Here is a 23,365-nt window from a genome sequence, read left to right as displayed (position 1 = left end):
CTCTGCAGCACAGAGGACCATGCTATCTTTAACCCCCGGGCAGTGTGATGTGGCTGTCTAAGGACGGCTACACTGTGAGGAATGGTGGTGCATGCCTTTAATCTCAGCTCTTAGGAGGCAGGAGGATCTCTGTGAGTTCAAGGTCAACCTGGTCTACACAGTGAGTTCCTTGGCAGCCAGGGCTATGTAAGAGACGCTATTTCCGAAAACAAAAAAGAATGTTTTCCTCTTAAAAGAAAATGGACAAATAATAGATATTTAATCAGACGATGTCAGATCAAAACAGTGATACAGATTTTATTGTAAAACTTCCCATCTTTATAGGTGCACTTTAGATTCTTGGTGCAGGTTTAGAATCCTAGACTATTTTTAAATATATAAATATTTGTAATTTAAGTGTGATGGTTCATACTTTTAATTCCCATACTCAGAAAGCTAAGGAAAGAGGATTGAGAGTTTAAGGCTAGCCTGCATGACTACATGGCCAGCCTGGACTATTAAAGTGAAACAGTCTCAAAGCAAAAAAAGATAGTTTAACCAGAATAGCAGTACCTTCTTATAATTTCTTGTAATTGCAAAGGATTATAAAGTAAACTTTATAGGCATATCTATGTCCAGGGAAAAGTAATCCTCACTTTGATAATTATTTTTTAATCTACTTTAAGAAAAAAAAAGATTACTTTAGCCAGATTGAGGCAGGAAGATTATGAGTTCTAAGCCAACCTAAGCAACATACTGAGTTCCTGTCCCAAGAAACCAAAACTAACTAAGTAAAAATAAATGTATGCTAAATCCATATTATACAAAAGTTCCCTGAGCACTGAAGAGGTTGCTGCCCCGATGTTCCCCTTACCATCTGGTAAGGTACCAGATAGTCTACTACCAGAAAAATAACCCGTTAATTACTGGCTTCTTGACACAGGCGACCTCGAGTATCCTCCACAGAAATGAACAGGAAAATGACAGGTCGGAAACTGATCAGACTGTCTCAGATCAAGGAGAAGATTGCAACTGAGAACCTGGAAGAAACGGACTGGGTGACATTTGGGGTGATCCTGAGAAAAGTCACTCCACAGAGCACTAACAGCGTAAGCTGCTCCTGCCCAGGCTAACGGCGGGTACCCAGCCTTCAGCTGCTGCCTGTTGGTCCTCTTAAATACCCTCTAGTCAGCGCTTGTCCAAGGGCTGGTGTCCAATGGTACGATTAGCAGGGAACTCTTGACTGAGAGCCAGCTGGCCTTCTTATTGTCCAGTCATTTTTACTGCATTTCAGTTGTCACTTTTTAAGGGACACTTGTATTAGTCCCTAAAACACTAATCTCTCCTGTGGAGAAGGCCAAGTAATTAGAGAGACTGAGTCCACAAATCCCAGAGATCTCCATGGTTGTAAGATGACAATCCAGAGGTGCTGAGATCTTTCGCCCATGCCAGCGACGTAGCGTAGTTGGTGACAATTAGGTACCCGGTATCTAGTCCTATGATTGGGTTAGAAATGATAACGCCACAGCTTGTGTCACTAGGGTGGGTGTGGGAAGTTGTGACACACAGCCACGTACTGTGACACTGGACAGAAGCTCTGGCCCTTAAACCAGTTAGACCCTCTGCTAAGTTTGCTTGTGGCCTGCCTTGCTTCTCTTTCATCCCAAATGAGGCAGGTAATAAACACTGAAGCCCAAAGAAAAAATTAGCTTAGAATTTGAAAACACTCTGACAGCCGTTTCTTTCAGGTGAATTAGATTCAAATATTTTCCCACAATAAGACACTTGAACCCTAAATGGAGGCACTATAAAATAGGATTCAAAAGTGATTAAAAGTAACACTGTTCACTCCAGGGGAAAACATTTAGCATCTGGAAACTAAATGACCTTCGTGACCTGACGCGGTGTGTGTCCTTGTTCTTGTTTGGAGAAGTCCACAAAGATCTCTGGAAGACAGAGCAAGGGACTGTCATAGGATTGCTCAATGCAAATCCCATGAAGCCCAAAGAAGGCTCCGAGGAGGTAAGAATATCAGCTTTGACGGTGTGGCTCATACACTTAGTGTTTTATTAGAAACATCTGTTTTAATCTACCTCCAAGCTGTTCCTGATCCTGCCCCATTGTTCTGGTTCTTCCTTTGTTGGCTCATGCCTACCAATAGTCTGCGAATCTACTTATTCTAAATCGCTTTGAATTAGTGCCACAGTTCCCAGAGTTAACTCTTATTATTATCGCTGTTATTTATTATCAAAGAAGAAGAGAGTTCACGTGTGTGAGATGAAAGCACAGCTTTATGGAGTCTCTTCCCTCCTGCCTTTCTGGGAACTGCCCTGCAGGCTTGCACAGTAAGCACTTTTACCTGCCAAGCCGTTTCGCCAGCTCGAGTTGATTGAACTCTCCCACTCAGGGTTCCTTAGCTTTGCATAAATTTCCAGGGCTGTATCAAGAGATCAGTGCGTTGCAGTTGAATGAATTTTGCTTCATTAATTTTACAGTTCTAGCTGGAGCTTAGAGTCAAAGCAAATTTCTATCCTTCCCATCGTCAGTAGCGTTCTGGGTTACTTTGCTTTCCTGGGGAATTGCTAGCCAGTGTGACCTGCAATGGGTAGTTTTTCTACCCATTAGAGAATTCTGACCCAGTGAAGTCTTCATCTGTTGGGTGAGGGTGTGTTTGACCATACATAACAAAAACACTTGAGTAGAGTTTCTTTTAAACAATAAACACTGAGATATAAATGTGTGTGATAGTTCACACCTGTAATCAAATTAGTTCCGAGGCCAAAGCCAGATTATTGCCATTAGTTCAAGGTCAGTTTGGGCTACAAGGTAAGATCCAGATACATAAAACCAAAACAACAAAGTCCAACGATGAGTTTTCTTTTTCCTTTGTGTGCCTGTGTGTGTTTCTCATCACCAGTGCAGGCCTGGAACTAGCAGCAGACTTCTTGTCTCTGCCTCCCAAGTCCTAGGAATACAGGTGTAAGTTACCATGCCAAGCTACTGTTTTTCTTTGTTTTCTTCCTTTCTTTCTTTTGGAGCCTACCCTGGAACTCACTCTAGACCTCAAACTCACAGAGATCCGCCCGCCTCTGCCTCCCGAGTGCTGGGACTAAAGGCGTGCGCCACTACCACCCGACTCTTTTATTTTGTCTTGCTTTTTAAATTTACTACTTTTGATTTATTGTGGACTGGAAGGGGGTGCAATGGGTGTCAGAGCATACATGGCGAGATCAGAGGACGACTTGCAGAATTGGTTCTTACCTTCTACCATGTGGATTCCAAACATTGAACTCACCACTGAACCATCTAGCCAGCCAAACTTTTCTTGTAAGTCCATTGTGGTATGAGGAAGGTCACAGTTTTGAGCCAATCTAGGCTATGTGGTGGATTTGGGCCATCCTCTAATACACAGTAAGACCCTGCCCTGTCCTCCCTCAAACAAACAAACATCTAGAAATAGGTGATTTAGTGATGTCATATCTCTATGAGTATCTTAATTTACTTTTTTATCACTGAAGAGATACCATGTCTAAGACAGCTTATATAAGAAAGTCTTTAACTGGGACCTTGATTCCATTTTCAGAGGGTGAGTCCATGATCATCATAGTGGGGAACATGGCAGCAAGCAGACTTGGCACTATAGCAGTAGCCAAGAGCTTACTTACATCCTGATCCATAAATTGGAAGCAGAAAGAGAGACGGGCCTGGTGTAGGCTTTTGAAACCTCAAAGCCCACCACCCGTGATATAGCTCCTCCAACAAGGCCACAACTTCTAATCCGTCTCAAAATACTTCAACCAACTTGGGACCTAACATTAAAACATTAGAACCTATGGGGGCATTGTTTTTCTCTAACTACCACAGTGAGTTTCTGCCTTCCACTGACTCTCTGTGAAGCAGAATACTGTGTCTCCCCACCCTGGAAGGGGAATCATAGTCATTCGTTACTGATCCTGGATTGTGGGGGCTCTGATTAGCTTGGTGTTCTCTGCTAAAATTCCTAGATCTGGCATTAAGTTTTGCACAGACTCTGCTACCAGAGTGTGAATCCAGATAGGTAAATCTGTTCCATTACAGACAGGCTGCAAGAATTAGTCTATGCTCTTGGATCCTCATCTCTCTAGACTAAGGAGAACTGTCCCTGTAGATGGAGTCTTTCCTGTGGCCAACTTTGCTCCATGGCTAGCTGGGGACTTTAAAAGCTTTCTGATCTGGATTTTGTTACCTAGTAACCACTGGCCCTTCTTATCTCAAGTGATAAGATATCCCCTTCTGGAAACAAGGACAGAGCCCAGGCAGTTGAGAACATTCCTTCTTATCTCAGCCTGTATTCTTGGTAGGTCTGCCTGAAAATTGGCAGCAGGGACTGGGAGAGTTGAGTCAGCCGAGGTCACTCAGAGACTGTCCTTCTGGCCTCTTACCACCATTGGTGGCAAGATGAAGGAAGGTGAGCCAGCCTGACTCTTTTTAGTGGAAAATCAAGATTTTTCTGTCAATTCCTTTTTCAGTATAATTTGTCAGGCCTTATCATATGACCATTGTTGACTGTAAGGAATGCTGGAAAAACAGGGCTACTACATCCATTGTCTGAGGCTAAGCACTTGACCAGCCAGGACAGTCAGAATTCCAGTAACCAAGAGGAAGGAAAGGTTGGTTAGACAGAAGGGAGCGGAAGAGTCTTTTGCACTCCTCAGTCATAGAGCTCTGGCTTCAAAAATGCCTTCCAAAAGCAGTGGGGGCAGGGGGCACACACCTTTAATCCCAGCACTCAGGAGGCAGAGGAGGCAGATCTCTGTGAGTTCGAGGCCAGCCTGGTCTACAAGAGCTAGTTCCAGGACAGGCTCCAAAGCTACAGCGAAACTCTGTCTTGAAAAACCAAAAAAGAAAAAAGAAAATGCCTTCCAAAATCAGCTGCAGAAATAAATCTTTACCCATTCTTAAGATAAAGGCCTTTAGCGCTTGTGCAACCTTTCTCTACAGGTGTGCTTATCTATTGATCATCCTCAAAAAGTCTTAATTATGGGAGAAGCTATGGACCTGGGAACCTGTAAAGCCAAGAAGAAGAATGGAGAGCCGTGTACACAGATTGTTAATTTGGTGGGTCTCAAGTCTGTCAGTCTGGGTTTTGCGTATGGTTTTGGCTCAGTCACAAGGGGCAGACTTTGGGGCTGTACCGGTGAGCAAACCGGAGCTCTGGGAGAGTGGGCTCCACCGCCTCCAGCTGACCACGTCCTCACCGGGTGCTCTTCCCCAACAGCATGACTGCGAATACTGCCAGTATCACATCCAGGCCCAGTACAAGAAGCTTAGTGCAAAGCGGTCGGATCTGCAGTCGACCTTCTCCGGGGGACGGATTCCAAAGAAGTTCCGCAAAGGCACCAGCCTGAAAGAGCGGCTGTGCCAAGATGGTTTCTACTACGGCGGGGTTTCTTCTGAATCCTTTGCAGCGTCCATGTAAGACATTTCTCAGGGCTGCATTTGGGAAAGGATTTTTGCCAAAGTGGTTAAGAGCATCTTTCGTTCCTAGGGAGAGAGGGGTACACTCAGAATGAATGGAAAGTGAGTCATGTGATTTGAACATAGAGCCCATGCTTCATGTTTAGCTGGGTGGGGTGGCCCACATTTGCAAGCCCAGCTCTTGGGACACCGAGACAGAAAGAACATGAGCCCAAGGCCAACCTAAGCCATACAGGAAGACCCTTTCCCAAATGGAGAAAGTAGTCTGGAGAGATGGGCAAACTGTTTGGCAGAGGACCTGAGTTTGCTTCCCAGTACCCAGGCCAGGAGGCTCACAGCCACTGTAACTCCAGCTTCACAAGATGCCCTGCTCTTTTTTGACCTCTCTGGGCACTGCATTCACTGTGCACAAACCTACACTCACACACACATATACACATAAAAAAATAAATATTTTTTCTAAAGTGAAAAACAATTGCCAGGCAGTTTTCCCCAGCACTTGGGAGGAGGCAGAGGCAGGCGGATCTCAGTGGGTTCAGGGCTAGCCTGGTCTACAGAGCTAGTTGTTCCAGGGCAGCAAGGACTATGTAAAGGAATCCTGTCGGGGCGGGGGGGGGGGGGCAGGGGAGAGGAAACAGTCAAGAGATGGAGTCAGCAGGATCAGGACTCCATGCCCAGCTGTGGCAGAATTTCAGGCCAGCTTAGGCTGTGTGAATTCCTGGATCAAATTGGAAAAGTGCCAGCATCCCTTGAGTCATTCCCTTTATTACTATTATTCGTTGTTACTATTTCTGTTGTCATTATTATAGAGGGAGGTTGCAGACCTCTTAGAAACCATTAACTTCATGGGTACATGTGTGATGAAGCTCACACAGGGGCACAGTCAAGCCTGGCCTTGACTTCCTGACCTCCTGCCTCCATCTCCCTAGTGCTGGGATGACATGTTTGTGCCACGCTGCCCAGTTTCTAATAACAAATACTAAACTTTAACAGGCATTAATTATTTTAAGACAAATTTTGAGGCTTCTGTATCACAGTACTGACATTTTTTTTCTGACCCTTTGGCAAGACATCAAGCAAATCTGTAGGTTGCCTGTTCTCCATCTGTGTTTGGTGTACAAACCAGAACTCTGACTACTCAGTTATGGCTAGCAAAGCCTGCTTGTGTGCGGCTTGAGAAACTTGGGCAGTTGGTAACAAACACATGCAAATCTTCATGGTTTGTGCTGGGTGGTGGCACACTCCTTTAATCCCAGCACTCAGGAGGCAGAGGCAGCGTATCTCTGTGAGTTCGAGGCCAGCCTGATCTACAAGAGCTAGTTCCAGGATAGGCTTCAAAGCTACAGAGAAACCCTGTCTTGGAAAACAAAAAACAAAATCTTCATGGTTTGTTTCTGAAGGCATTGCAGCTCAGTGATTCTTGCCTTGGTGGCTCTTGTCTTTTCAGGGCAGCAGCTATAGCTCCTAAGAAGAAGGTTCAGACCACTCTGACTAATCTGGTTGTGAGGGGCACAAGCTCCATCATCCAGGAAACAAAACAAAAGCTCGGTAATTTTCTTCTGTGCCCATCGTCTGTCTCCGGTAGATGCAGTATTGGGGGTTAAGAATGGTTACGGCCTGCTTATGTTCTCTAGTGATGCATGGCCACTCATCACACGGTGGCCAGTGTGGCATAGGCTATAGGAGGAGAAGCTTGGTGACGAGCAGTAAGGAAAACCTGCAACTTGATCTTAGCCAAGTCTTAGCTGGTCAGGCTCTCAGCATCCAGGGTTAGTGTCAGGTTCCTGGCTGATTTTGTCAAAATAGGCGTAGGTGTGGCAGCATGAGTCTACTGGGACCGTGGTCCTAAGGGTGACCAGTAACTTACTTGCATGGCCTCTTACTCATGCTGTTCCAGACATGGCATATCCATGGGCCCCACAGACCTTGGGGGCTTAGCATTTGATATTCACGATCCCCTTGCTGTCCTACTCGACTGACCTTTAAGTTAAAAGTTCTGCATTTTCTTTGAGTAATCCATCTTATTCACTAACTAGTTACTAAGTTATGACTATAGTGTTGAAAAAGTGATGTCACATGATATGAAGCCATTGAAATTCTGAATCCTCTAGAATTAATGTTTGCATATTTCAGGAATTCCCCAGAAGAGCTTGTCTTGCTCCGAGGAGTTCAGGGAATTGATGGCCCTGCCCACATTTGGAGCCAGAAACTTAAAGCATTTAGCCAAAGCCAAGTCTTCAGGTACAGTCAGATGTGATTATGGTGTGTGTGCCCATGTTCTCCAGACCTCCCCCACAACCCTAGTATGTGGCTTGTGTTTTAGATATAATGGGGAGTCCAAAACCTGCCATCCAGTCGATCTCCGCGTCAGCCCTCTTGAAGCAGCAAAAGCAACAGATGCTAGAAATGCGGAAGAGGAAGTCGGAAGAGATACAGAAACGGTAAAGGAGTAGTTCAACTCCCTTTTGGATAGCTTACCCAGGACCCCTCAGCACACTCTAATTGGTTTTTGAATGGGGCTGCCGATGTGGGTTGGCTGTTTTTGTTCTAACTTAAATGACATTGAGCTGTCTGCCTCTAGCTTAGGCTGCTGCTCCCAGAGCCTGCTGGTACAGGGAATAGGTATGACCCTGGGAAGGAGGAAGAAGGAAGGTGAGAAGAGGCTTTCTGAACAATGGTCTTGACCTCAGTACTTTATCTGCAAAATGAGAAGTTTGGGTGGGGTGGTTCCGAAGTAAAGCCCCAGACTTTGTTATTTTAAAGGTGTCAAACATGGGCTGGCAAGGTGGCTCAACAGGTAAACATGATTGCCACCAAGCCAGACAAGCTGAGTTCCATCCCCAGGCCAACATAGTAAAAGTATAGAACCAACTCCCACAAGTTGTCCTCTGACCTCCTGTATGTACTCTGTGTTGGGCATGCATGCATGCACACATACATATATACATACATACATACATACATACATAGCAATTATTTTGAAAGTGTCAGGCATGGTAGCACATGCCTATAATCCCAACCGTTAAAGGTAGAGGCAGGAGGGCTACAAGTTCGAGCAACAGTGTGACCCTGTAGGAAAACATTTACACATCCTTCTTGAGACTGTAGGGCACTATCTTGTGGATGTTGCAAACAACTATAAAATATGAAATTCTTTTGCTTTACTGAGTTTTTTTTCTTGTGCTTTTTGCATCTCCTAAACTTACCATCTGATTTTTGTGTTTGTGCTATAATTGATCAGAGCTGGTGTTGGCGAATTAGGTCGGTATGATAAGTAACCAGGCTAGCTCAAGAGTAACAGGAATACTTTAATGGTTAAAGAGGGGAGACTTACACCATAAGAATGGGAGTTTCGAAATCCGGTAGGTCCTGCGGGCACCGCGCAGAGAGGGCACACGGTTTCTCTACATCTCCCGGTTTTTCTACCTGGGCTCCAGGTGGCCACACTCTAACCAGATGTGATTGGTTGAGCTTCCCCATCATCGCTGAATAGATGTTTCATATATGTGTAGAATGTTCTCTCATTGAAGTTGTCTTAAGTGTAACTAGGTAATTATTGGAAGGATGGTTGTAAGTCAGACAGCGTGGTGCATGCTGTAACCCTGACACTGATGAAACTTAGAATTGTCTATTCTAGGTCCTGTGCTACATTGTAAGACCCTGACTCATGTAGCCTGGGTTAGCTTTGAACTCATCATCCTCCTGGCTTTGCCTCCCAAGTGTAGGAGTGTGCCACCACACCTGGCTTGAATCTTTTTCCTAATATGTTAAGTCTATACAAGGAATCACTGTGTAGGCTGCAGTGCCATTCTTGTTAAGGATCTCCTTTTCTTTGACGGTTCCACGCATATCTATAAGGAATTTTAGTCATTTCACCCCGCTGCCATCACACCATCTCACCCCTCCCTTGTGAAGGGTATTCCTTTCCTGTAGGATAAGCTGAAAAGCAGGGAGATTCCATGAGGCCCTGGGGGTCTTACAGCTAACCACACACAGAGCTACCTCCACATCGCAATTGTCAGTGTGTGCTGCAGAGCCGGTTGGTAAAACAGTCATCGGTTAGGACGTGATAGAACAGCTGCGGCGTTCAGTTAGCCAGGAGTGAGCAAAGCTGCTGTGGTTCTTAGTTGCTAATTTGAATTCTTAACCGAAGAAAGGAAGTTGTTTACCTACAACTAGTTGTCCTCTCTGGCTTGTCTAGGGTCTCCCAGTCCACTGAGAGTTCTAGACTTCCAGGTTTTTGAGCCTTGGGAGTATATTTACTTACATTTATTTACTTTGGGTTTTGGTTGTGGGGTGGAGCCCAGTACCTGGAGTATGCTAGACAAAGACATGCCCAGCCCCATATTTAGTTACTTCATATTCCTCTCAAGATTCCTTCAAAGCTCAAGTGGAGTCCAGAGCCCAGCAGTGCCGTGTTCGTCTCAACAGTCTGCTGCCCAGTCTCCTCAAATTGGGGCCGAGTTCCCCAGGTTGGAAAAAACCACAGCCACACGGATGCCTAAGCTTGGAAGAGGCTTCTCAGAAGGGGATGATGTTCTCTTTTTTGATGAATCTCCGCCACCAAGACCAAAGCTGAGTGCAGCAGCAGAAGCTAAAAAGGTAGCTGGGGTACGGGAGACGGCTCAGTAATGAAGTGTTCGCTGCTGTGCATGAGGACCTGAGTTCGGATCCCTAGCTCTCGTGTGAAAAGCGAGGCTTCACGGCTGCCTGCAGTGCTAGTGGAGGAGGGGAGTGCACACAAATGGACCTGTGCTGACCAGCCATTCTGGGCTGGGGGGAGAGGTGGGTCACTGGTCGGAGAACTTGGGTGCTCTTGCAGAGGATCCTAGACCTACACGAGACAGCTCACACTGCCTAACACCCTCCTCTGCCCTCCAGGGCACCTGTGCACACAGGGTGCACACACAGGTAAGCGGGTTCTCAGACATACAAATGAATTTTAAATAAATAAGGTGAGAGCAATCAAGGAAGAAAAACTCTGGTGTCCATTTCTGGCCTCCACAAGCTCTTGCATGTGCACACAAGCACTCATATGTACTATAAACACCAAGGTGTTTTGTCTATGTGTTTGGTTTTGCGGGCTTCTGTTTTCCTTGCTTAACTTTGTGTTCTGTGACTAGAGATTGCATTGGAATCCCTGTGCTACTGTCCAGGGAAGATGGTCACTTAGCAGCTGTTTACCAATCATCCTAAATAGATTCAAAGTAATTTGCATTGATGATGGTGTCAGCATAATGCCATTAATCTAATCCAAGAAAGTGAGAGCCATTATCTCAGTACACTTTCTTGTGAGTCTAGAAGAAACAGCCTTCAGGAAGATACTATCTACAGCTTGAGACAGTAGCTTTAGACAAAAAAAAAAAAAAAAAAAAATCCTGTAATTGTTGAGATAAAACTGCAAAATAATGGTTAGAAATCTAGCTTCTTAACCAGGACTGCAACTATGTTTAGGGAGTCTTTGTGACTAAAGTTATGAGTCATGAGAATTTTATTACTGATAAAAGGTATGAGCACACAGTGTCAGAAAATTAATTCAGAGTCAAACACGTAATGAATCCAGGCTGCTCCTGGTAATCCTTGCCCATGTTGATGGAGAGACTTCTACAGGCTTGCTTTTCAACCAGCCACACATCCCATGGCACATCCCAGCACACAGCACCAATGAACACTGTGAAACATCTTGGCTCAGATTCCATGCTGTTTTATATTATAATTTGCAGTGGTTTTGCTATATGCACAACTTTCTACTCTTAGAGAAACATAATGGTTTAGTTACAGAAATTAAACATAATTGTTTAATTACAGCAGCAAAGACACTTAATATTTTTCTTCTATCATTCATCAGCCTATAAGTATCAAATCAGTATATCTCTGAAGTGTTTTATGTTAGAGCATTTGGCTTTCCAACAACTTCCCTAAGCACACTTCTGCTATTTCATAGTGCTTATTTCTGTGAAATACCATTCACAGGCCTAGCTCTTTGCTATCTGTTTATAGACCTATTTCTGTTCTGTCGAATATTAGTAATTGTGTGTGCTCTTTTTAGTGTGTGTGTAGTGCACATGCCATGCATGTGGTGGTCAGAGGACAACTTGCAGAAAGAGCTTCTCTCTGCCCACCACGTGGGTTCCCAGGATGGAACTCGGATCATTAAGCTTTTCCCACAGGACCGTCTTACCAGCCCAGTTTCTGCTAGAGAACATAGGGGCTGAGGTTACAGGTCTGTCTCATCTCAACTCCTTTTTTTTTTTTCTAGTTAGCTGCTATTGCAAAATTAAGGGCAAAAGGCCAGATTCTTACAAAAACGGATCCAAACAGTGTTGTAAGGAAGCAGATGTGTCCCCAAGATGTGCTGGAAGTGAAGGAGCGTGCAGAGAAGAGCAACATGGTTTCTCCTGAAGGTACTGCAGCATCACAGTCAGTAGTAGGATAGGCAGATCTGTTGGTGAAGAAGTACTCTAAGCATTGCCAGTACCCTGGCATTGTGTTGGTTCTGAGTTGGTCCCAAAATATTTCAGTTCTCCTCTTGCTGCAGTGTCCTGGGGTCTGGGTTTACAGTCACATATCACCTGCCTGGCTCATCCAGTTATTCTTGTATGACACGCTGACTTGGAATGGAATTATGTACAATTTGAGCACGTGAGGAAAGGATTGTTCACTGAATCTATGCATTTTATATTAACATAAAGATTTTTGAAAGGAATGGAATTCCTTTGTTTTAATTTGCTGTTTCTATTTTTAAAAACATGGGAGCTGCTAAATATCATTTTAAGTGGGCTTGTAAGTCAAATCTGTGTTCTTTTCTATCATCGTACTCAGACGTGAAGGACAGTCTTCAGTCTTCATGTCTGGCATGCTCCACCTCATGTTCTAGGCTCTACCTCTCTGCTTAGTTTTTGGTTACTTGTTTTTTGTTTGTTTTTAACAAAGCCTCATTATGTAGCCCAGGTTGTCTTCAAACTTGGTAATTCTCTTGCCTTACTTTGCCAATAATGGGATCACAGCCCCTCGTGCCCAGCTTTCTGTCCACTCCTGAAGTTACCCCTGCCAGTTACAAGTGGGGTCCTGATGTCAGGGTTGAAGAGCCTGGACGGCTCGGAAAGGGAAGGGAGCTGGTGGGTGAGGCGCACTGGTTCCCTCGGTCTTCTCAGTAATCGCTAATGTTCTGCAGAAGATGAACTGGAGCCTGCCAGGAAAAAAAGGAGAGAGCAACTTGCCTACTTAGAATCAGACGAATTCCAGAGAATTCTAAAAGCAAAGTCTAAGCACACAGACATCCTGAAAGAGGTAAGCGCCTAAGCAATCAGATCAGTGTCATTCAAATCATGGTGCTGGTTGGACTGTCTGCTTCTCTGCACAGGTGAAGAAGGACCTGTAGGGCTGTGTGGTTCGCTTTGAGAAGCAGGAGTATTTCAGATGGGGGGTGTGTGTGTGCGTGTGTGTATGTGTATGTGTGTGAGCATCAGAAGACAGCTCAGCTGCTGTGCTAGTGTGCTAGCTGACCTACAAGCTTCTGGGCATTTCTCTTGTTTCTGCCTTCGTTGTGCTAGGGTTACAGATGCATGTTAGTTTTTATGTGGATTCCAAGGATCCAGCTCAGGTGGTTAGACTTACAAGCAAGTGTTCTTACCCACTGAGCCATCTGCTTGGTACTCTCAAGTAACATTTTAAATTTGCATTTGTCCTTGCTGTGAAGAATAACAATTGATGTATTATTAAATAGACTGCCACATCATGAAGTTTGCATTTGGCTTGGCTGTGTTATGTGGAAATAATGTTTACTACTTGTTGTTTTCTTCTCTGCAATATAAAAGGATTTTTTTTCCATTCACACATTTTTATATTGACATTTCAGGTACATCCAGGCAACAATTAACCCTATCACTCCCAATCCCCTTTAACAACAAGCATCCATATTAAAATTCATGGGTAGTATGAATTGCCTGTACTTACAGTTTCCAAGATATCATTATGATGTACAAACGAATATGAGAGAGAACAAGAAAATATTTTTGACAATACTTATTTCATCCTTTAAATGCTTGGAGATAGCTTACCCTAGGAGAAATAATATAGTCAGAGGCTTGAATCTATAAGTGTAAATGAGACAGCCTTGAAATGAGGCTTCAAACAGAGCAAGCGTGAGTTATCCTGGGAACTAAAGCATTTCTCCGGTGCACACAGGAGCGGCCTAGTCGTGTTCTTAGAATAGTCAAGTGTTTATCAACCATACCCAAGAGCATCACGCTGTGCAGAAAACAGTTCTGTTCTATATGTTTGGGTTTTTTTTGTTTTTTTTTTATTTTATGTTTAATTTATTTTTTTAAGTAATTTTATTAAATTATAAAAGTTTCCATTTACGCCCCTCTTCCCAACACCCAACCACTCCCCCACTCCCTCTCCTCCTCCCTCTTCATCCCTAAGGGCAGTCAGGGTTTCCTGCCCTGTGGGAAGTTCAAGTTCCTCCCCCCTCCCTCCAGGTCCAGGAAGGTGAGTATCCAAACAGACTGGATCCCCAAAATCCAGTATATGCAGAGGAAACAAGTCCCAGTTGTCAATGGCTTTTCAGAAAGACTCCAGGCCAGCCACGTTCAGAGAATCCGGCCACATTCAGAGAATCTGGTTGGATCACTTCCTCAGTCAGTCGCAGTCCAACTGGCCTTGGTAAACTCTCATTAGATCCGTCCCCTTGTATCAGTGGGTGATAGCATCCCTCGCAGTCCTTATCTGCTTTTTCATGTTCTTCGTCCTTCTGCTCCTCATTTGGACCTTGGGGGACTCAGTCCGGTGCTCCAATGTGGGTCTCCGTCTGTATCGCCATCCATCGCCAGATGAAGGATCTATGGTGATAAGCAAAATATTCATCAGTATGGTTATGGGCCAAGGCCGGTTCAGGCACCCTCTCCTCTGTCCAGAGAACAATCTGGGGATCTCACCTTGGACCTGGGATCCCATATATAATCAAGTCTCCTGTAAACCCTAAAATGACTCCCTTAGTTGAAATATATTCTTCCCTGATCCCATATTCAACCTTCTTCCATCCCCCCCCCCCCCCCCGTTCCGGTCAACCGAGCTTTCCCCGTTCCTCCCCTACTCCCTTCCCTCTAACCCTCTCCCCTTCCAACAACCCTCCCACCCCCCATGCACCCGAGGTTACCTGGGACTCTTGTCTATTTCCTACCTCCTGGCGGATAGCTAAATAATCTTCATCAGGATCATCTTCTTGTTTAGCTTCTCTAGGATCACGAATAATAGGCTCAAAGACCTTTAATTATGGTTAGAATCCACTTATGAGTGAATACATACCGTGTTCCTCTTTTTGGGTCTGGCTTACCTCACTCAGTAAAGCGTTTTCTATTTCCATCCATTTGCATGCAAAATTCAAGATGTCATTGTTTTTTACCGCTGAGTAAAACTCTAATGTGTATGTGTTCCACACCTTTTTTAACCATTCTTCTATTGAGGGGCACCTAGGCTGTTTCCAGGTTCTGGCTATTACAAATAGTGCTGCTATGAACATAGTAGAACAAATGCTTTTGTAGTATGTTAGGGAATCTCTAGGGTATATTCCCAAGAGTGGAATTGCTGGGTCCTGAGGGAGGTTGACTCCCAGTTTCCTGAGAAACCGCCACACTGATTTCCACAGTGGCTGCACAAGTTTGCATTCCCACCAACAATGGATGAGAGTTCCCCTCTCTCCACATCCTCTCCAGCATAGGCTATCATTGGTGTTTTTGACTTTAGCTATTCGACAGGTGAAAGATGGTATCTCAAAGTGGTTTTGATTTGCATTTCCCTGATCGCTAAGGAGGTTGAGCATGACCTTAAGTGTCTTCTGGCCATTCGAAGTTCATCTGTTGTGAATTCTCTGTTCAGTTCAGTACCCCATTTTTTAATTGGGTTAATTAGAGTTTTAGTGTCTAGTTTCTTGAGTTCTTTGTATATTTTGGAGATCAGACCTTTGTCCGATGAGGGGTTGGTGAAGATCTTCTCCCAGTCAGAAGGCAGCCTTTTTGTCTTACTGACAGTGTCCTTTGCTTTACAGAAGCTTCTCAGTTTCAGTAGATCCCATTTATTCATTGTTTCTCTTATTGTCTGTGCTACTGGGGTCCTACTTAGGAAGAGGCCTCCTGTGCCTATATCTTGTAGATTACTTCCCACTTTCTCTTCTATCAGGTTCAAAGTGGATGGATTAATGTTGATATCTTTAATCCATTTTGACCTGAGTTTTGTGCATGGTGATAGATATGGATCTACTTTCATCCTTCTACAGGTTGACATCCAGTTATGCCAGCACCATTTGTTAAAGATGCTTTCCTTCTTCCATTGTATACCTTTAGCTCCCTTGTCAAAAATTAGGTGCTCATAGGTTTGTGGGTTAATATCCGGGTCTTCTATTCGATTCCAAAGGTCGATTTCTCTGTTCTTATGCCAATACCAAGCTGTTTTCAATACTGTAGCTCTGTAATAGAGTTTGAAGTCAGGGATGGTAATGCCTCCTGAAGTTCCTTTATTGTATAAGATTGTTTTGGCTATCCTGGGTTTTTTGTTTTGCCATATAAACTTGATTATTATTCTCTCAAGGTCTGTGAAGAAGTTTGATGGGATTTTGATGGGGATTGCATTGAATCTATAGATTGCTTTTGGTAGAATTGCCATTTTTACTATGTTGATTCTCCCAATCCAAGAACGGGAGGTCTTTCCATTTTCTGGTATCCTCCTCAGTTTCTTTCTTCAAAGACTTAAAGTTCTTGTCAAATAGGTATTTCACTTCCTTGGTTAGAGTAACCCCAAGATATTTTATCCTATTTGTGGCTATCGTGAAAGGTGATGTTTCTCTGATTTCCCTCTCTGCTTCTTTATCCTTTGTGTATAGGAGGGCCACTGATTTTTTGGAGTTGATCTTGTATCCTGCCACGTTACTAAAGGTGTTTATCAGCTGTAGGAGTTCTTTGGTAGAGTTTTTGGGGTCACTTATGTATACTATCATATCGTCAGCAAATAACGAAAGTTTAACTTCATCCTTTCCAATTCGAATCCCCTTGATCTCCTTATGTTGTCTTATTGCTATTGCTAGAACTTCAAGCACTATATTGAAGAGGTATGGAGAGAGTGGACAGCCTTGTCGTGTTCCTGATTTTAGTGGAAAGGCTTTGAGTTTCTCTCCAATCAATTTGATGTTAGCTGTCGGCTTGCTGTATATTGCTTTTATTATATTTAGGTATGATCCTTGTATCCCCAGTCTCTCCAACACCTTTATCATAAATGGGTGTTGAATTTTGTCAAATGCTTTTTCAGCATCCAATGAAATGATCATATGGTTTTTTTCTTTCAGTTTATTTATATGATGGATTACATTGATAGATATGCGTATGTTGAACCATCCCTGCATCTCTGGGATGAAGCCTACTTGATCATAATGGATAATTTTTCTAATGTGTTTCTGGATTCGGTTTGCCAGGATTTTATTGAGAATTTTCGCGTCGATGTTCATGAGTGAGATTGGCCTGTAATTCTCTTTCTTGGTTGTGTCTTTGTGTGGTTTTGGTATTAAGGTAACTGTAGCTTCATAAAAGGAGTTTGGCAATGACTCTTCTGTTTCTATATTGTGGAATACATTAAGGAGTATAGGTATTAGCTCTTCCTGGAAGTTCTGGTAGAATTCTGCATTGAAACCATCTGGTCCTGGGCTTTTTTTGGTAGGGAGATTTCTGATAACAGCTTCTAATTCTTCACGACTAACAGGTCTATTTAGATTGTTCACCTGTTCTTGGTTCAACTTTGGTATATGGTACTTATCTAAAAAAATGTCCATTTCTTTTACATTTTCCAACTTTGTGGCATATAAACTTTCGTAGTAAGATCTAATGATTCTCTGAATTTCCTCTGTGTCAGTGGTTATGTCCCCCTTTTCATTTCTGATCCTATTAATTTGCATGTTCTCTCTCTGTCGTTTGATTAGTTTGGATAGGGGTTTGTCAATCTTGTTGATTTTCTCCAAGAACCAGCTTTTTGATTCATTGATTCTTTGGATTGTTTTCTGTGTTTCTATTTTGTTGATTTCAGCCCTCAGTTTGATTATTTCCAGTCTTCTACTCCTCCTGGGTGAATCAGCTTCTTTTTTTTCTAGAGCTTTCAAGTGTGCTGTTAAGTCTCCCATGTGTGCTTTCTCTGTTTTCTTTATTTGGGCACCTATTGCTATGAACTTTCCTCTTAGCACTGCTTTCATAGTGTCCCATAGGTTTGAGTATGTTGTGTCTTTGTTTTCATTAAATTCAAGGAAGACTTTAATTTCTTTCTTTATTTCTTCCTTGACCCAGGGGTGATTCAGTAGTTGACTGTTCAACTTCCATGAATTTGTTGGCTTCCTGGTGGTAGCACTGTTGTTGAATTCTAACTTTAATCCATGGTGGTCTGACAAGACACAGGTGGTTACTAATATTTTTTTGTATCTGTGGAAGTTTGCTTTGTTACCCAGTATGTGGTCAATTTTCGAGAAGGTTCTATGAGCTGCAGAGAAGAAGGTATATTCTTTCCTGTTTGGGTGGAATGTTCTATAGATGTCTGTTAAGTCCATTTGATTCAACACCTCCAATAATTCTCTTATTTCTCTGATAGGTTTCTGTCTGATTGACCTGTCCATTGGTGAAAGAGGAGTGTTTAAGTCTCCTACTATTAGCGTGTGTGGTTTGATGACTGCCTTGAGTTCTAGAAGAGTTTCTTTTACATATGTGGGTGCCTTTATATTAGGGGCATAGATATTCAGGATTGAGACTTCCTCCTGATGAGTTGTTCCTGTTATGAGTATGAAATGTCCATCTCCATCTCTTCTGATTGATTTTAGTTTGAAGTCGATTTTGTTAGATATTAGATTAGTTTTAGATAGCAGGTTCCCAGACTGTCCTCTGGGGAGTACCACTGTTCCTAATTATCTGTTCTTCTAATTGATTAATACCTAACAACGGAGTTATAAGTCTTTCCATTGGACTGAAACTCAGAATAACAAAGCCAGCCTCAAAGACTGCAGGCTGAACTACTGTGTGTTCCCCAAAGGTAACCTGCACGTTCACCGTGTGCAGCTCCGCCAGCTCCAAAGCAGTGTCGTCACTCTTTAGATACAGCCCCCTGCCCTCATCCCTGCTGCTCCAATTGCTTGGGATGCTCTTGTGCCCTGAGCACTTATAGAGACCAGTACCTAGCAGATGGGGTGGCCACCCGTGGGGCCATGTGCACCTTCCCTCTGTGGAATCTGTTGGAGCAGTCTGTTTACTGACATTTCTAATAATGTCACTGAATTTATTTGAATTTGTTTTAAAGACCAAATGCCTTTAGATCTTTTTATTCCATATTTTAAGGACTCTTTCTGCCTATTATGATCATTGGTTTGCAGTTGGTTTACTCTGTGAAGGGTTCTGACATTTTGCCTGTCTCTTCAGTTCTGTTTTGATGGTTTTCAAACTATTGTGAGCATTATTGGATTTGTTGGAGTTACTCCTGTGGGTTTTCTCATCAGGCCGAGGCTGAGCTACAGAAATCCTATTTTGAGCCACTAGTGAAAAAAGAACAAATGGAAGAAAAGATGAGGAACATCAGAGAAGTGAAGTGCCGAGTAGTGACGTGCAGGACGGTGCGTGCAAAGCTGTGGCCCCTTTCTGTGTGGGGGCAAGTTGGCAGGGTATTATGAATGTGGGGATGTGGGGCCATGTCTTGTAATGTCATTTAATTTGGCTGGAAAATAGACAAAGTTCAGGCTCCCTGCCTGACGTGATAGTGATGCAGTGGAGTGTTTGTAGGGAGATTTGGCCTTGTGGACGCTAGGACAAAGTTGTTCCTACTGCTATTTGTTAAGTTCCGACACACCCTGGTGTATCAGTGGTTCAAAGTTTGCTATCTCTGGGAACTTGGCCAAACATTTTTAGAAAGGGGGGGTGTAATTATTTATTTATTTTGGAGGGTTCTATGTAACTGAGCTGAAACTCACTGTGTCCCAGGCTGCCCTTGAGCTTGCTCCCCTTCTGCTGCAACCTCCCAAATGCTGGGTACAGAGACAGGCACCTCCAAGTTCAACCTTCCTAACATCTCAGAATAATGTTATTATATGTGTCTGCTTAGCTGGAAATGGGCAGGCATTAGGAAAAACAGTGTAAGGAGAATCAAGAAATCCACTTGAGCCTGATGTGGTGACTCCGTGCCTCCAATCCCAGTATTTGAGAGGTAGAAATAGGAGACTCTACATGAGCATGAATTTGAGACCAGTGTGGGCTCCAGAACCCTGTCTCAAAAAAAGAAAAAAAGGAAAACCTTTGAAGAAGAGCTGATCAAGTTCCAGCAGGGACAGACTGTGGAGGGAAGACTCTTAGCCACTCCTAGTCCCTCCTTCAAGCCTCTCACTGCACATGTGGTTTGTGTTGTCTGTGCAGTGTGCCTACACCCACTTCAAGCCACTGGAGACCTGCGTCAGCGAACAGCATGACCTCCATTGGCACGATGGCACGAAGAGGTTTTTCAAATGTCCTTGTGGAAACAGGACCATCTCCCTGGACAGGCTCCCAAACAAGCACTGCAGGTAGGAGAACTGCCCGGGTGCTCTGTCTCTGCGGCACTTCCTTTATGGTCCCTGGGGCATGAGATCATCACCCCAGACCTTCCTGTAGCTCCTGATAACACGCAGACTGAGACTGTTACCTGGGGTCCCTGAGAAGTAGCCCCCACTTGCCCAGGTGAAGGGTGTGCGCAGCTGTGGACTGGTGGATATTCACTAGGGTGAGCAGTGTGGTAGACTGATGAGTGTTCACTAGGGTGAGCAGTGTGTACAGCCCGTGGCTGGAAGAACAGGAGTTTTTCCAGCAGACAGCACTTAGGAGAATGGTGCTCTCCCTAGACCCAGAGCATTCTCCTCAGGGAAACATAAATTACCGCCTAGATTGTGCTCCTCACTGGGGTGTGTATTGCCCTGTTGTACTGTCGTCTGAAGTCTCCAGATTACAAAGTAGCTGAAGGCCTTTTCTCAAGGCTTATTAGTAGTTTCCGAATTTAACCATAGATGGGAATATAATGAGTACTTCCTTGAACAGCTAATGAAGGGACAACTTTTCCCCGGAGTCCAGCCCCACCCCCCCGTCTTTATGTGTATGGAGTTGGGAGTCTGTTAATACCTTACTACTGAGTAAAGCCTTTTTTTTTTTTTTCTGTTTCAGTAATTGTGGCCTCTACAAGTGGGAACGGGATGGGATGTTAAAGGTGTGTATGATAATCTGCTTTTCGTTACTGTAGCAAACATTGCCTGGAATAATCAGCTTCAAAGGAGGAAAGGTTTACTTAGTACACAGTTCTTCAGTTTCTGCCTGGTTAATCTGTGGCCTTGTTGTTTTTGGACCTGTGGTGAGGCAGCGAATCATGGTGGGAGAAGACAAAGTAAGCTAGTGCCAAAGCTATAGCACCTGGCCTTGGGGCATTCCAGATGGCATCTGTTCCTGTGTGCTACTCGCATTCCAATCTGTGATTAAGTTGGTGACCCATTTCTTATTCGTTCACTCTCCTTTTTCTAGGAGAAGACTGGTCCGAAGATAGGAGGAGAGACCCTGTTGCCAAGAGGTGAAGAGCACGCCAAGTTTCTCAACAGCCTTAAATAACCCTCTGCGGATGGTTTCTCACAGCCGCCCTCACTCCTCGTGCCTCTGTGTTGCCCTTCCTCCTGGTTGGCACTGTGAGGAAGAAGTGCTGGGTAAGCACCCTGCCTCCTCGCTTCCCGCTGTGCGCTCGATTGGCACCACCGTAACACTGACAGGCGCTGGGAAGTCAGCCTCCACAGTCTCTGCCGTTCACACTCCAGTGCCTGCCTTACAGCCACACAGATGTGTGTCCCCAGTCTGAAAGGTGACCATGGAACTGTGCAGAGAATGAATATTTTAATTTAAGTCACAGTCAAGTTCAAGTGTTAATATGGACACCGAGAGACAAAAGAACAAACTTAGGATGGCTATCGGTGCTTGGTTTCCTTGTGTGTAAGCAAAACCTGGGCTGTGTGTCTGTAGTCCCCAGCACTCACGTTCTGGGTGAAGAATATCCTTGCTGCTCCTGCAGTCTGAACGTGTGACACTGGAAGCCACCCTCTTTCCTTTTGTTCCACTGTTGTTTCAAGTCACTGCCAATTGTGACTCGGCTCTTTGATGCTCACACTGCTGTGGGCCTCTGGAGTAGAAATACCTAAAGGTGGCTTTGTTAAAATAAAGCAGATATACAACCTGAGAAGCTACAAAGCATGACTCAAAATCCAGCTGTGCAGACAGAATCTCATGGACTTTGGGGGTGGCAGCTATACTTTATTATGTGTGTCAAGAATCTTTTTTTTTTAAAGTAATTTTATTAAATTATAAAAGTTTCCATTTCCGCCCCTCCTCCCAACACCCTCGCACTCCCCCCATGTGTCAAGAATCTTAAAGATCAAGATCAAAGCCTCTACTTTTCCCCAGGAACTGTAGTTCTTGAGATCAGACTGGCTGGACAACCTACTTTTCAAATAGTATTTGACCCGGAGGCGTGCTGGTGCTGTCTAATGCTAGAGTAAACTGGAGGGATCGTTACTCTGGAATCTGAACTCTGACTGGACAGTGTCAAGAGTGTGTTCCTGTGGAAAGTAGTTACGAGGTTTTCAAGCTCCAAAGAGACATCACATGCTCCGGGTTTCATACAGCGTTGTTTCTGCTCTGTGGGCAGAAGGTGCTAACCATCGCAGATCTAACCACCATCCTCTTAGGAGTGCTGTGCTTACAGGACCTTTAGACTGTGCCTTCTCATTTAACAAAGAAAAAATAAAGTGTTTATTAATTAAAACCAAAGGTACTTGAAACTGATGTTTGGAATGAAGGTGTATCTGAAGTCTGCCTAGAACGTAAATGGTGGATTATTCTTTGAGCCACGTTTACTATGTGGGACATGTATTCTCATCTGACTAGAACGTGACTGGAGCCTTCACTTCCACGCTGTCTTTACAATGTTTCTGTATTTACAAGGCTTCATGGTGACCTGAGTCTGGATGCCTTTATTTTAAAACTTGAATTTTAAACTTCTAAGTAATTGGAAACACAGTGGAGCCACTTCCCACTTACACTGAGTATTGGAAGACGTGGATTTGTGTCCGTTGTGTGTGGTTTCCCAGAATATTCAGGGGTAAAGAGGAGTAGCGAGAACTGCTCATGAGCCTTAAATATTCATTAATGGAATTAGCTTTATAATCCTGCTTTTTAGTGTTTTTACCAACTAGTAAATCCTTTCATGCAGACTCACCACGCGTTTCTCTTTGTTCTTGATCTGTTGTCGGTGCTGTTTTGTATCATCAGGCAGTTAGACTAGGGCAAGTTTTCACTCTATTCTAGCAACATTCAGAAACTGACTGATCTGGATGTATCTTCATGATGCTTTGTTTGGTTTTGGTTTCCTGAGACAGGGTTTTTCTGTGTAGCTGTCCTGGAACTCACTCTGTAAACCAAATTGGCCTTGAACTCACAGAGATCTATCTACCTATCTCTACTTCCCAAGTGCTGGGATTCGGTGTGTACCACTACCACCAATGATGTTTTCTTGTTGCTGTTTGTTTTGTTTTTTTTCCTCTGTTTCTGTTTTTAACATAACTTTTTAAAAAACAAAATTTTGTTTCCAAACAAGGGAAGTTGAAGTCATTTAGATAACAGTCTTGCAGAATAACAAATAGGGCCCTTCCAAAAGAGCGATGAATATTTCCCAACAGAAGCTTCAGGGTGGCCGATGTTTAGCAAAGTAAACAGGAGTTGGGTTAAATAATGCCCAAGGCATTTATCTGCTAAAGGGCACAGATGTGGAGCAATGGTCGCAGCTAGGAACAGTCAGTGCTTTCCCTAGGGGCTGGCTTCACTCCCAGCTCTCACGTGTTAACTCCAGCTCCAAGGAA

The 23,365-nt window shown here is 43.8% G+C and overlaps 1 protein-coding gene across 1 annotated transcript in view; it reads left to right on the top strand.

Annotated features, from left to right (window-relative positions):
• Positions 1 to 22,724, top strand: part of Mcm10 (minichromosome maintenance 10 replication initiation factor) — a 30,162-nt gene extending 7,438 nt beyond the window's left edge. Inside the window, exons 7-20 of the mRNA XM_048460941.3 lie at positions 923 to 1,088; positions 1,834 to 2,001; positions 4,960 to 5,076; positions 5,237 to 5,433; positions 6,884 to 6,984; positions 7,570 to 7,677; positions 7,760 to 7,877; positions 9,810 to 10,038; positions 11,696 to 11,840; positions 12,611 to 12,726; positions 18,953 to 19,066; positions 19,860 to 20,005; positions 20,637 to 20,679; positions 20,988 to 22,724. Coding sequence (XP_048316898.2) covers positions 923 to 1,088; positions 1,834 to 2,001; positions 4,960 to 5,076; positions 5,237 to 5,433; positions 6,884 to 6,984; positions 7,570 to 7,677; positions 7,760 to 7,877; positions 9,810 to 10,038; positions 11,696 to 11,840; positions 12,611 to 12,726; positions 18,953 to 19,066; positions 19,860 to 20,005; positions 20,637 to 20,679; positions 20,988 to 21,071 — 1,852 coding nt within the window. The 3' untranslated portion in view covers positions 21,072 to 22,724. The remainder of the gene's footprint in view (positions 1 to 922; positions 1,089 to 1,833; positions 2,002 to 4,959; positions 5,077 to 5,236; positions 5,434 to 6,883; positions 6,985 to 7,569; positions 7,678 to 7,759; positions 7,878 to 9,809; positions 10,039 to 11,695; positions 11,841 to 12,610; positions 12,727 to 18,952; positions 19,067 to 19,859; positions 20,006 to 20,636; positions 20,680 to 20,987) is intronic.
• The last annotated feature ends 641 nt before the right edge of the window (positions 22,725 to 23,365 follow it).

Source organism: Myodes glareolus, chromosome 14 (genome assembly GCF_982192425.1).
Source record: "Myodes glareolus chromosome 14, mMyoGla1.1, whole genome shotgun sequence".
Classification (NCBI taxonomy): domain Eukaryota; kingdom Metazoa; phylum Chordata; class Mammalia; order Rodentia; family Cricetidae; genus Myodes; species Myodes glareolus.
The sequence above is the reverse complement of the archived record's forward strand: the minus strand, read 5'-3'. Positions and strand labels throughout refer to the sequence as shown.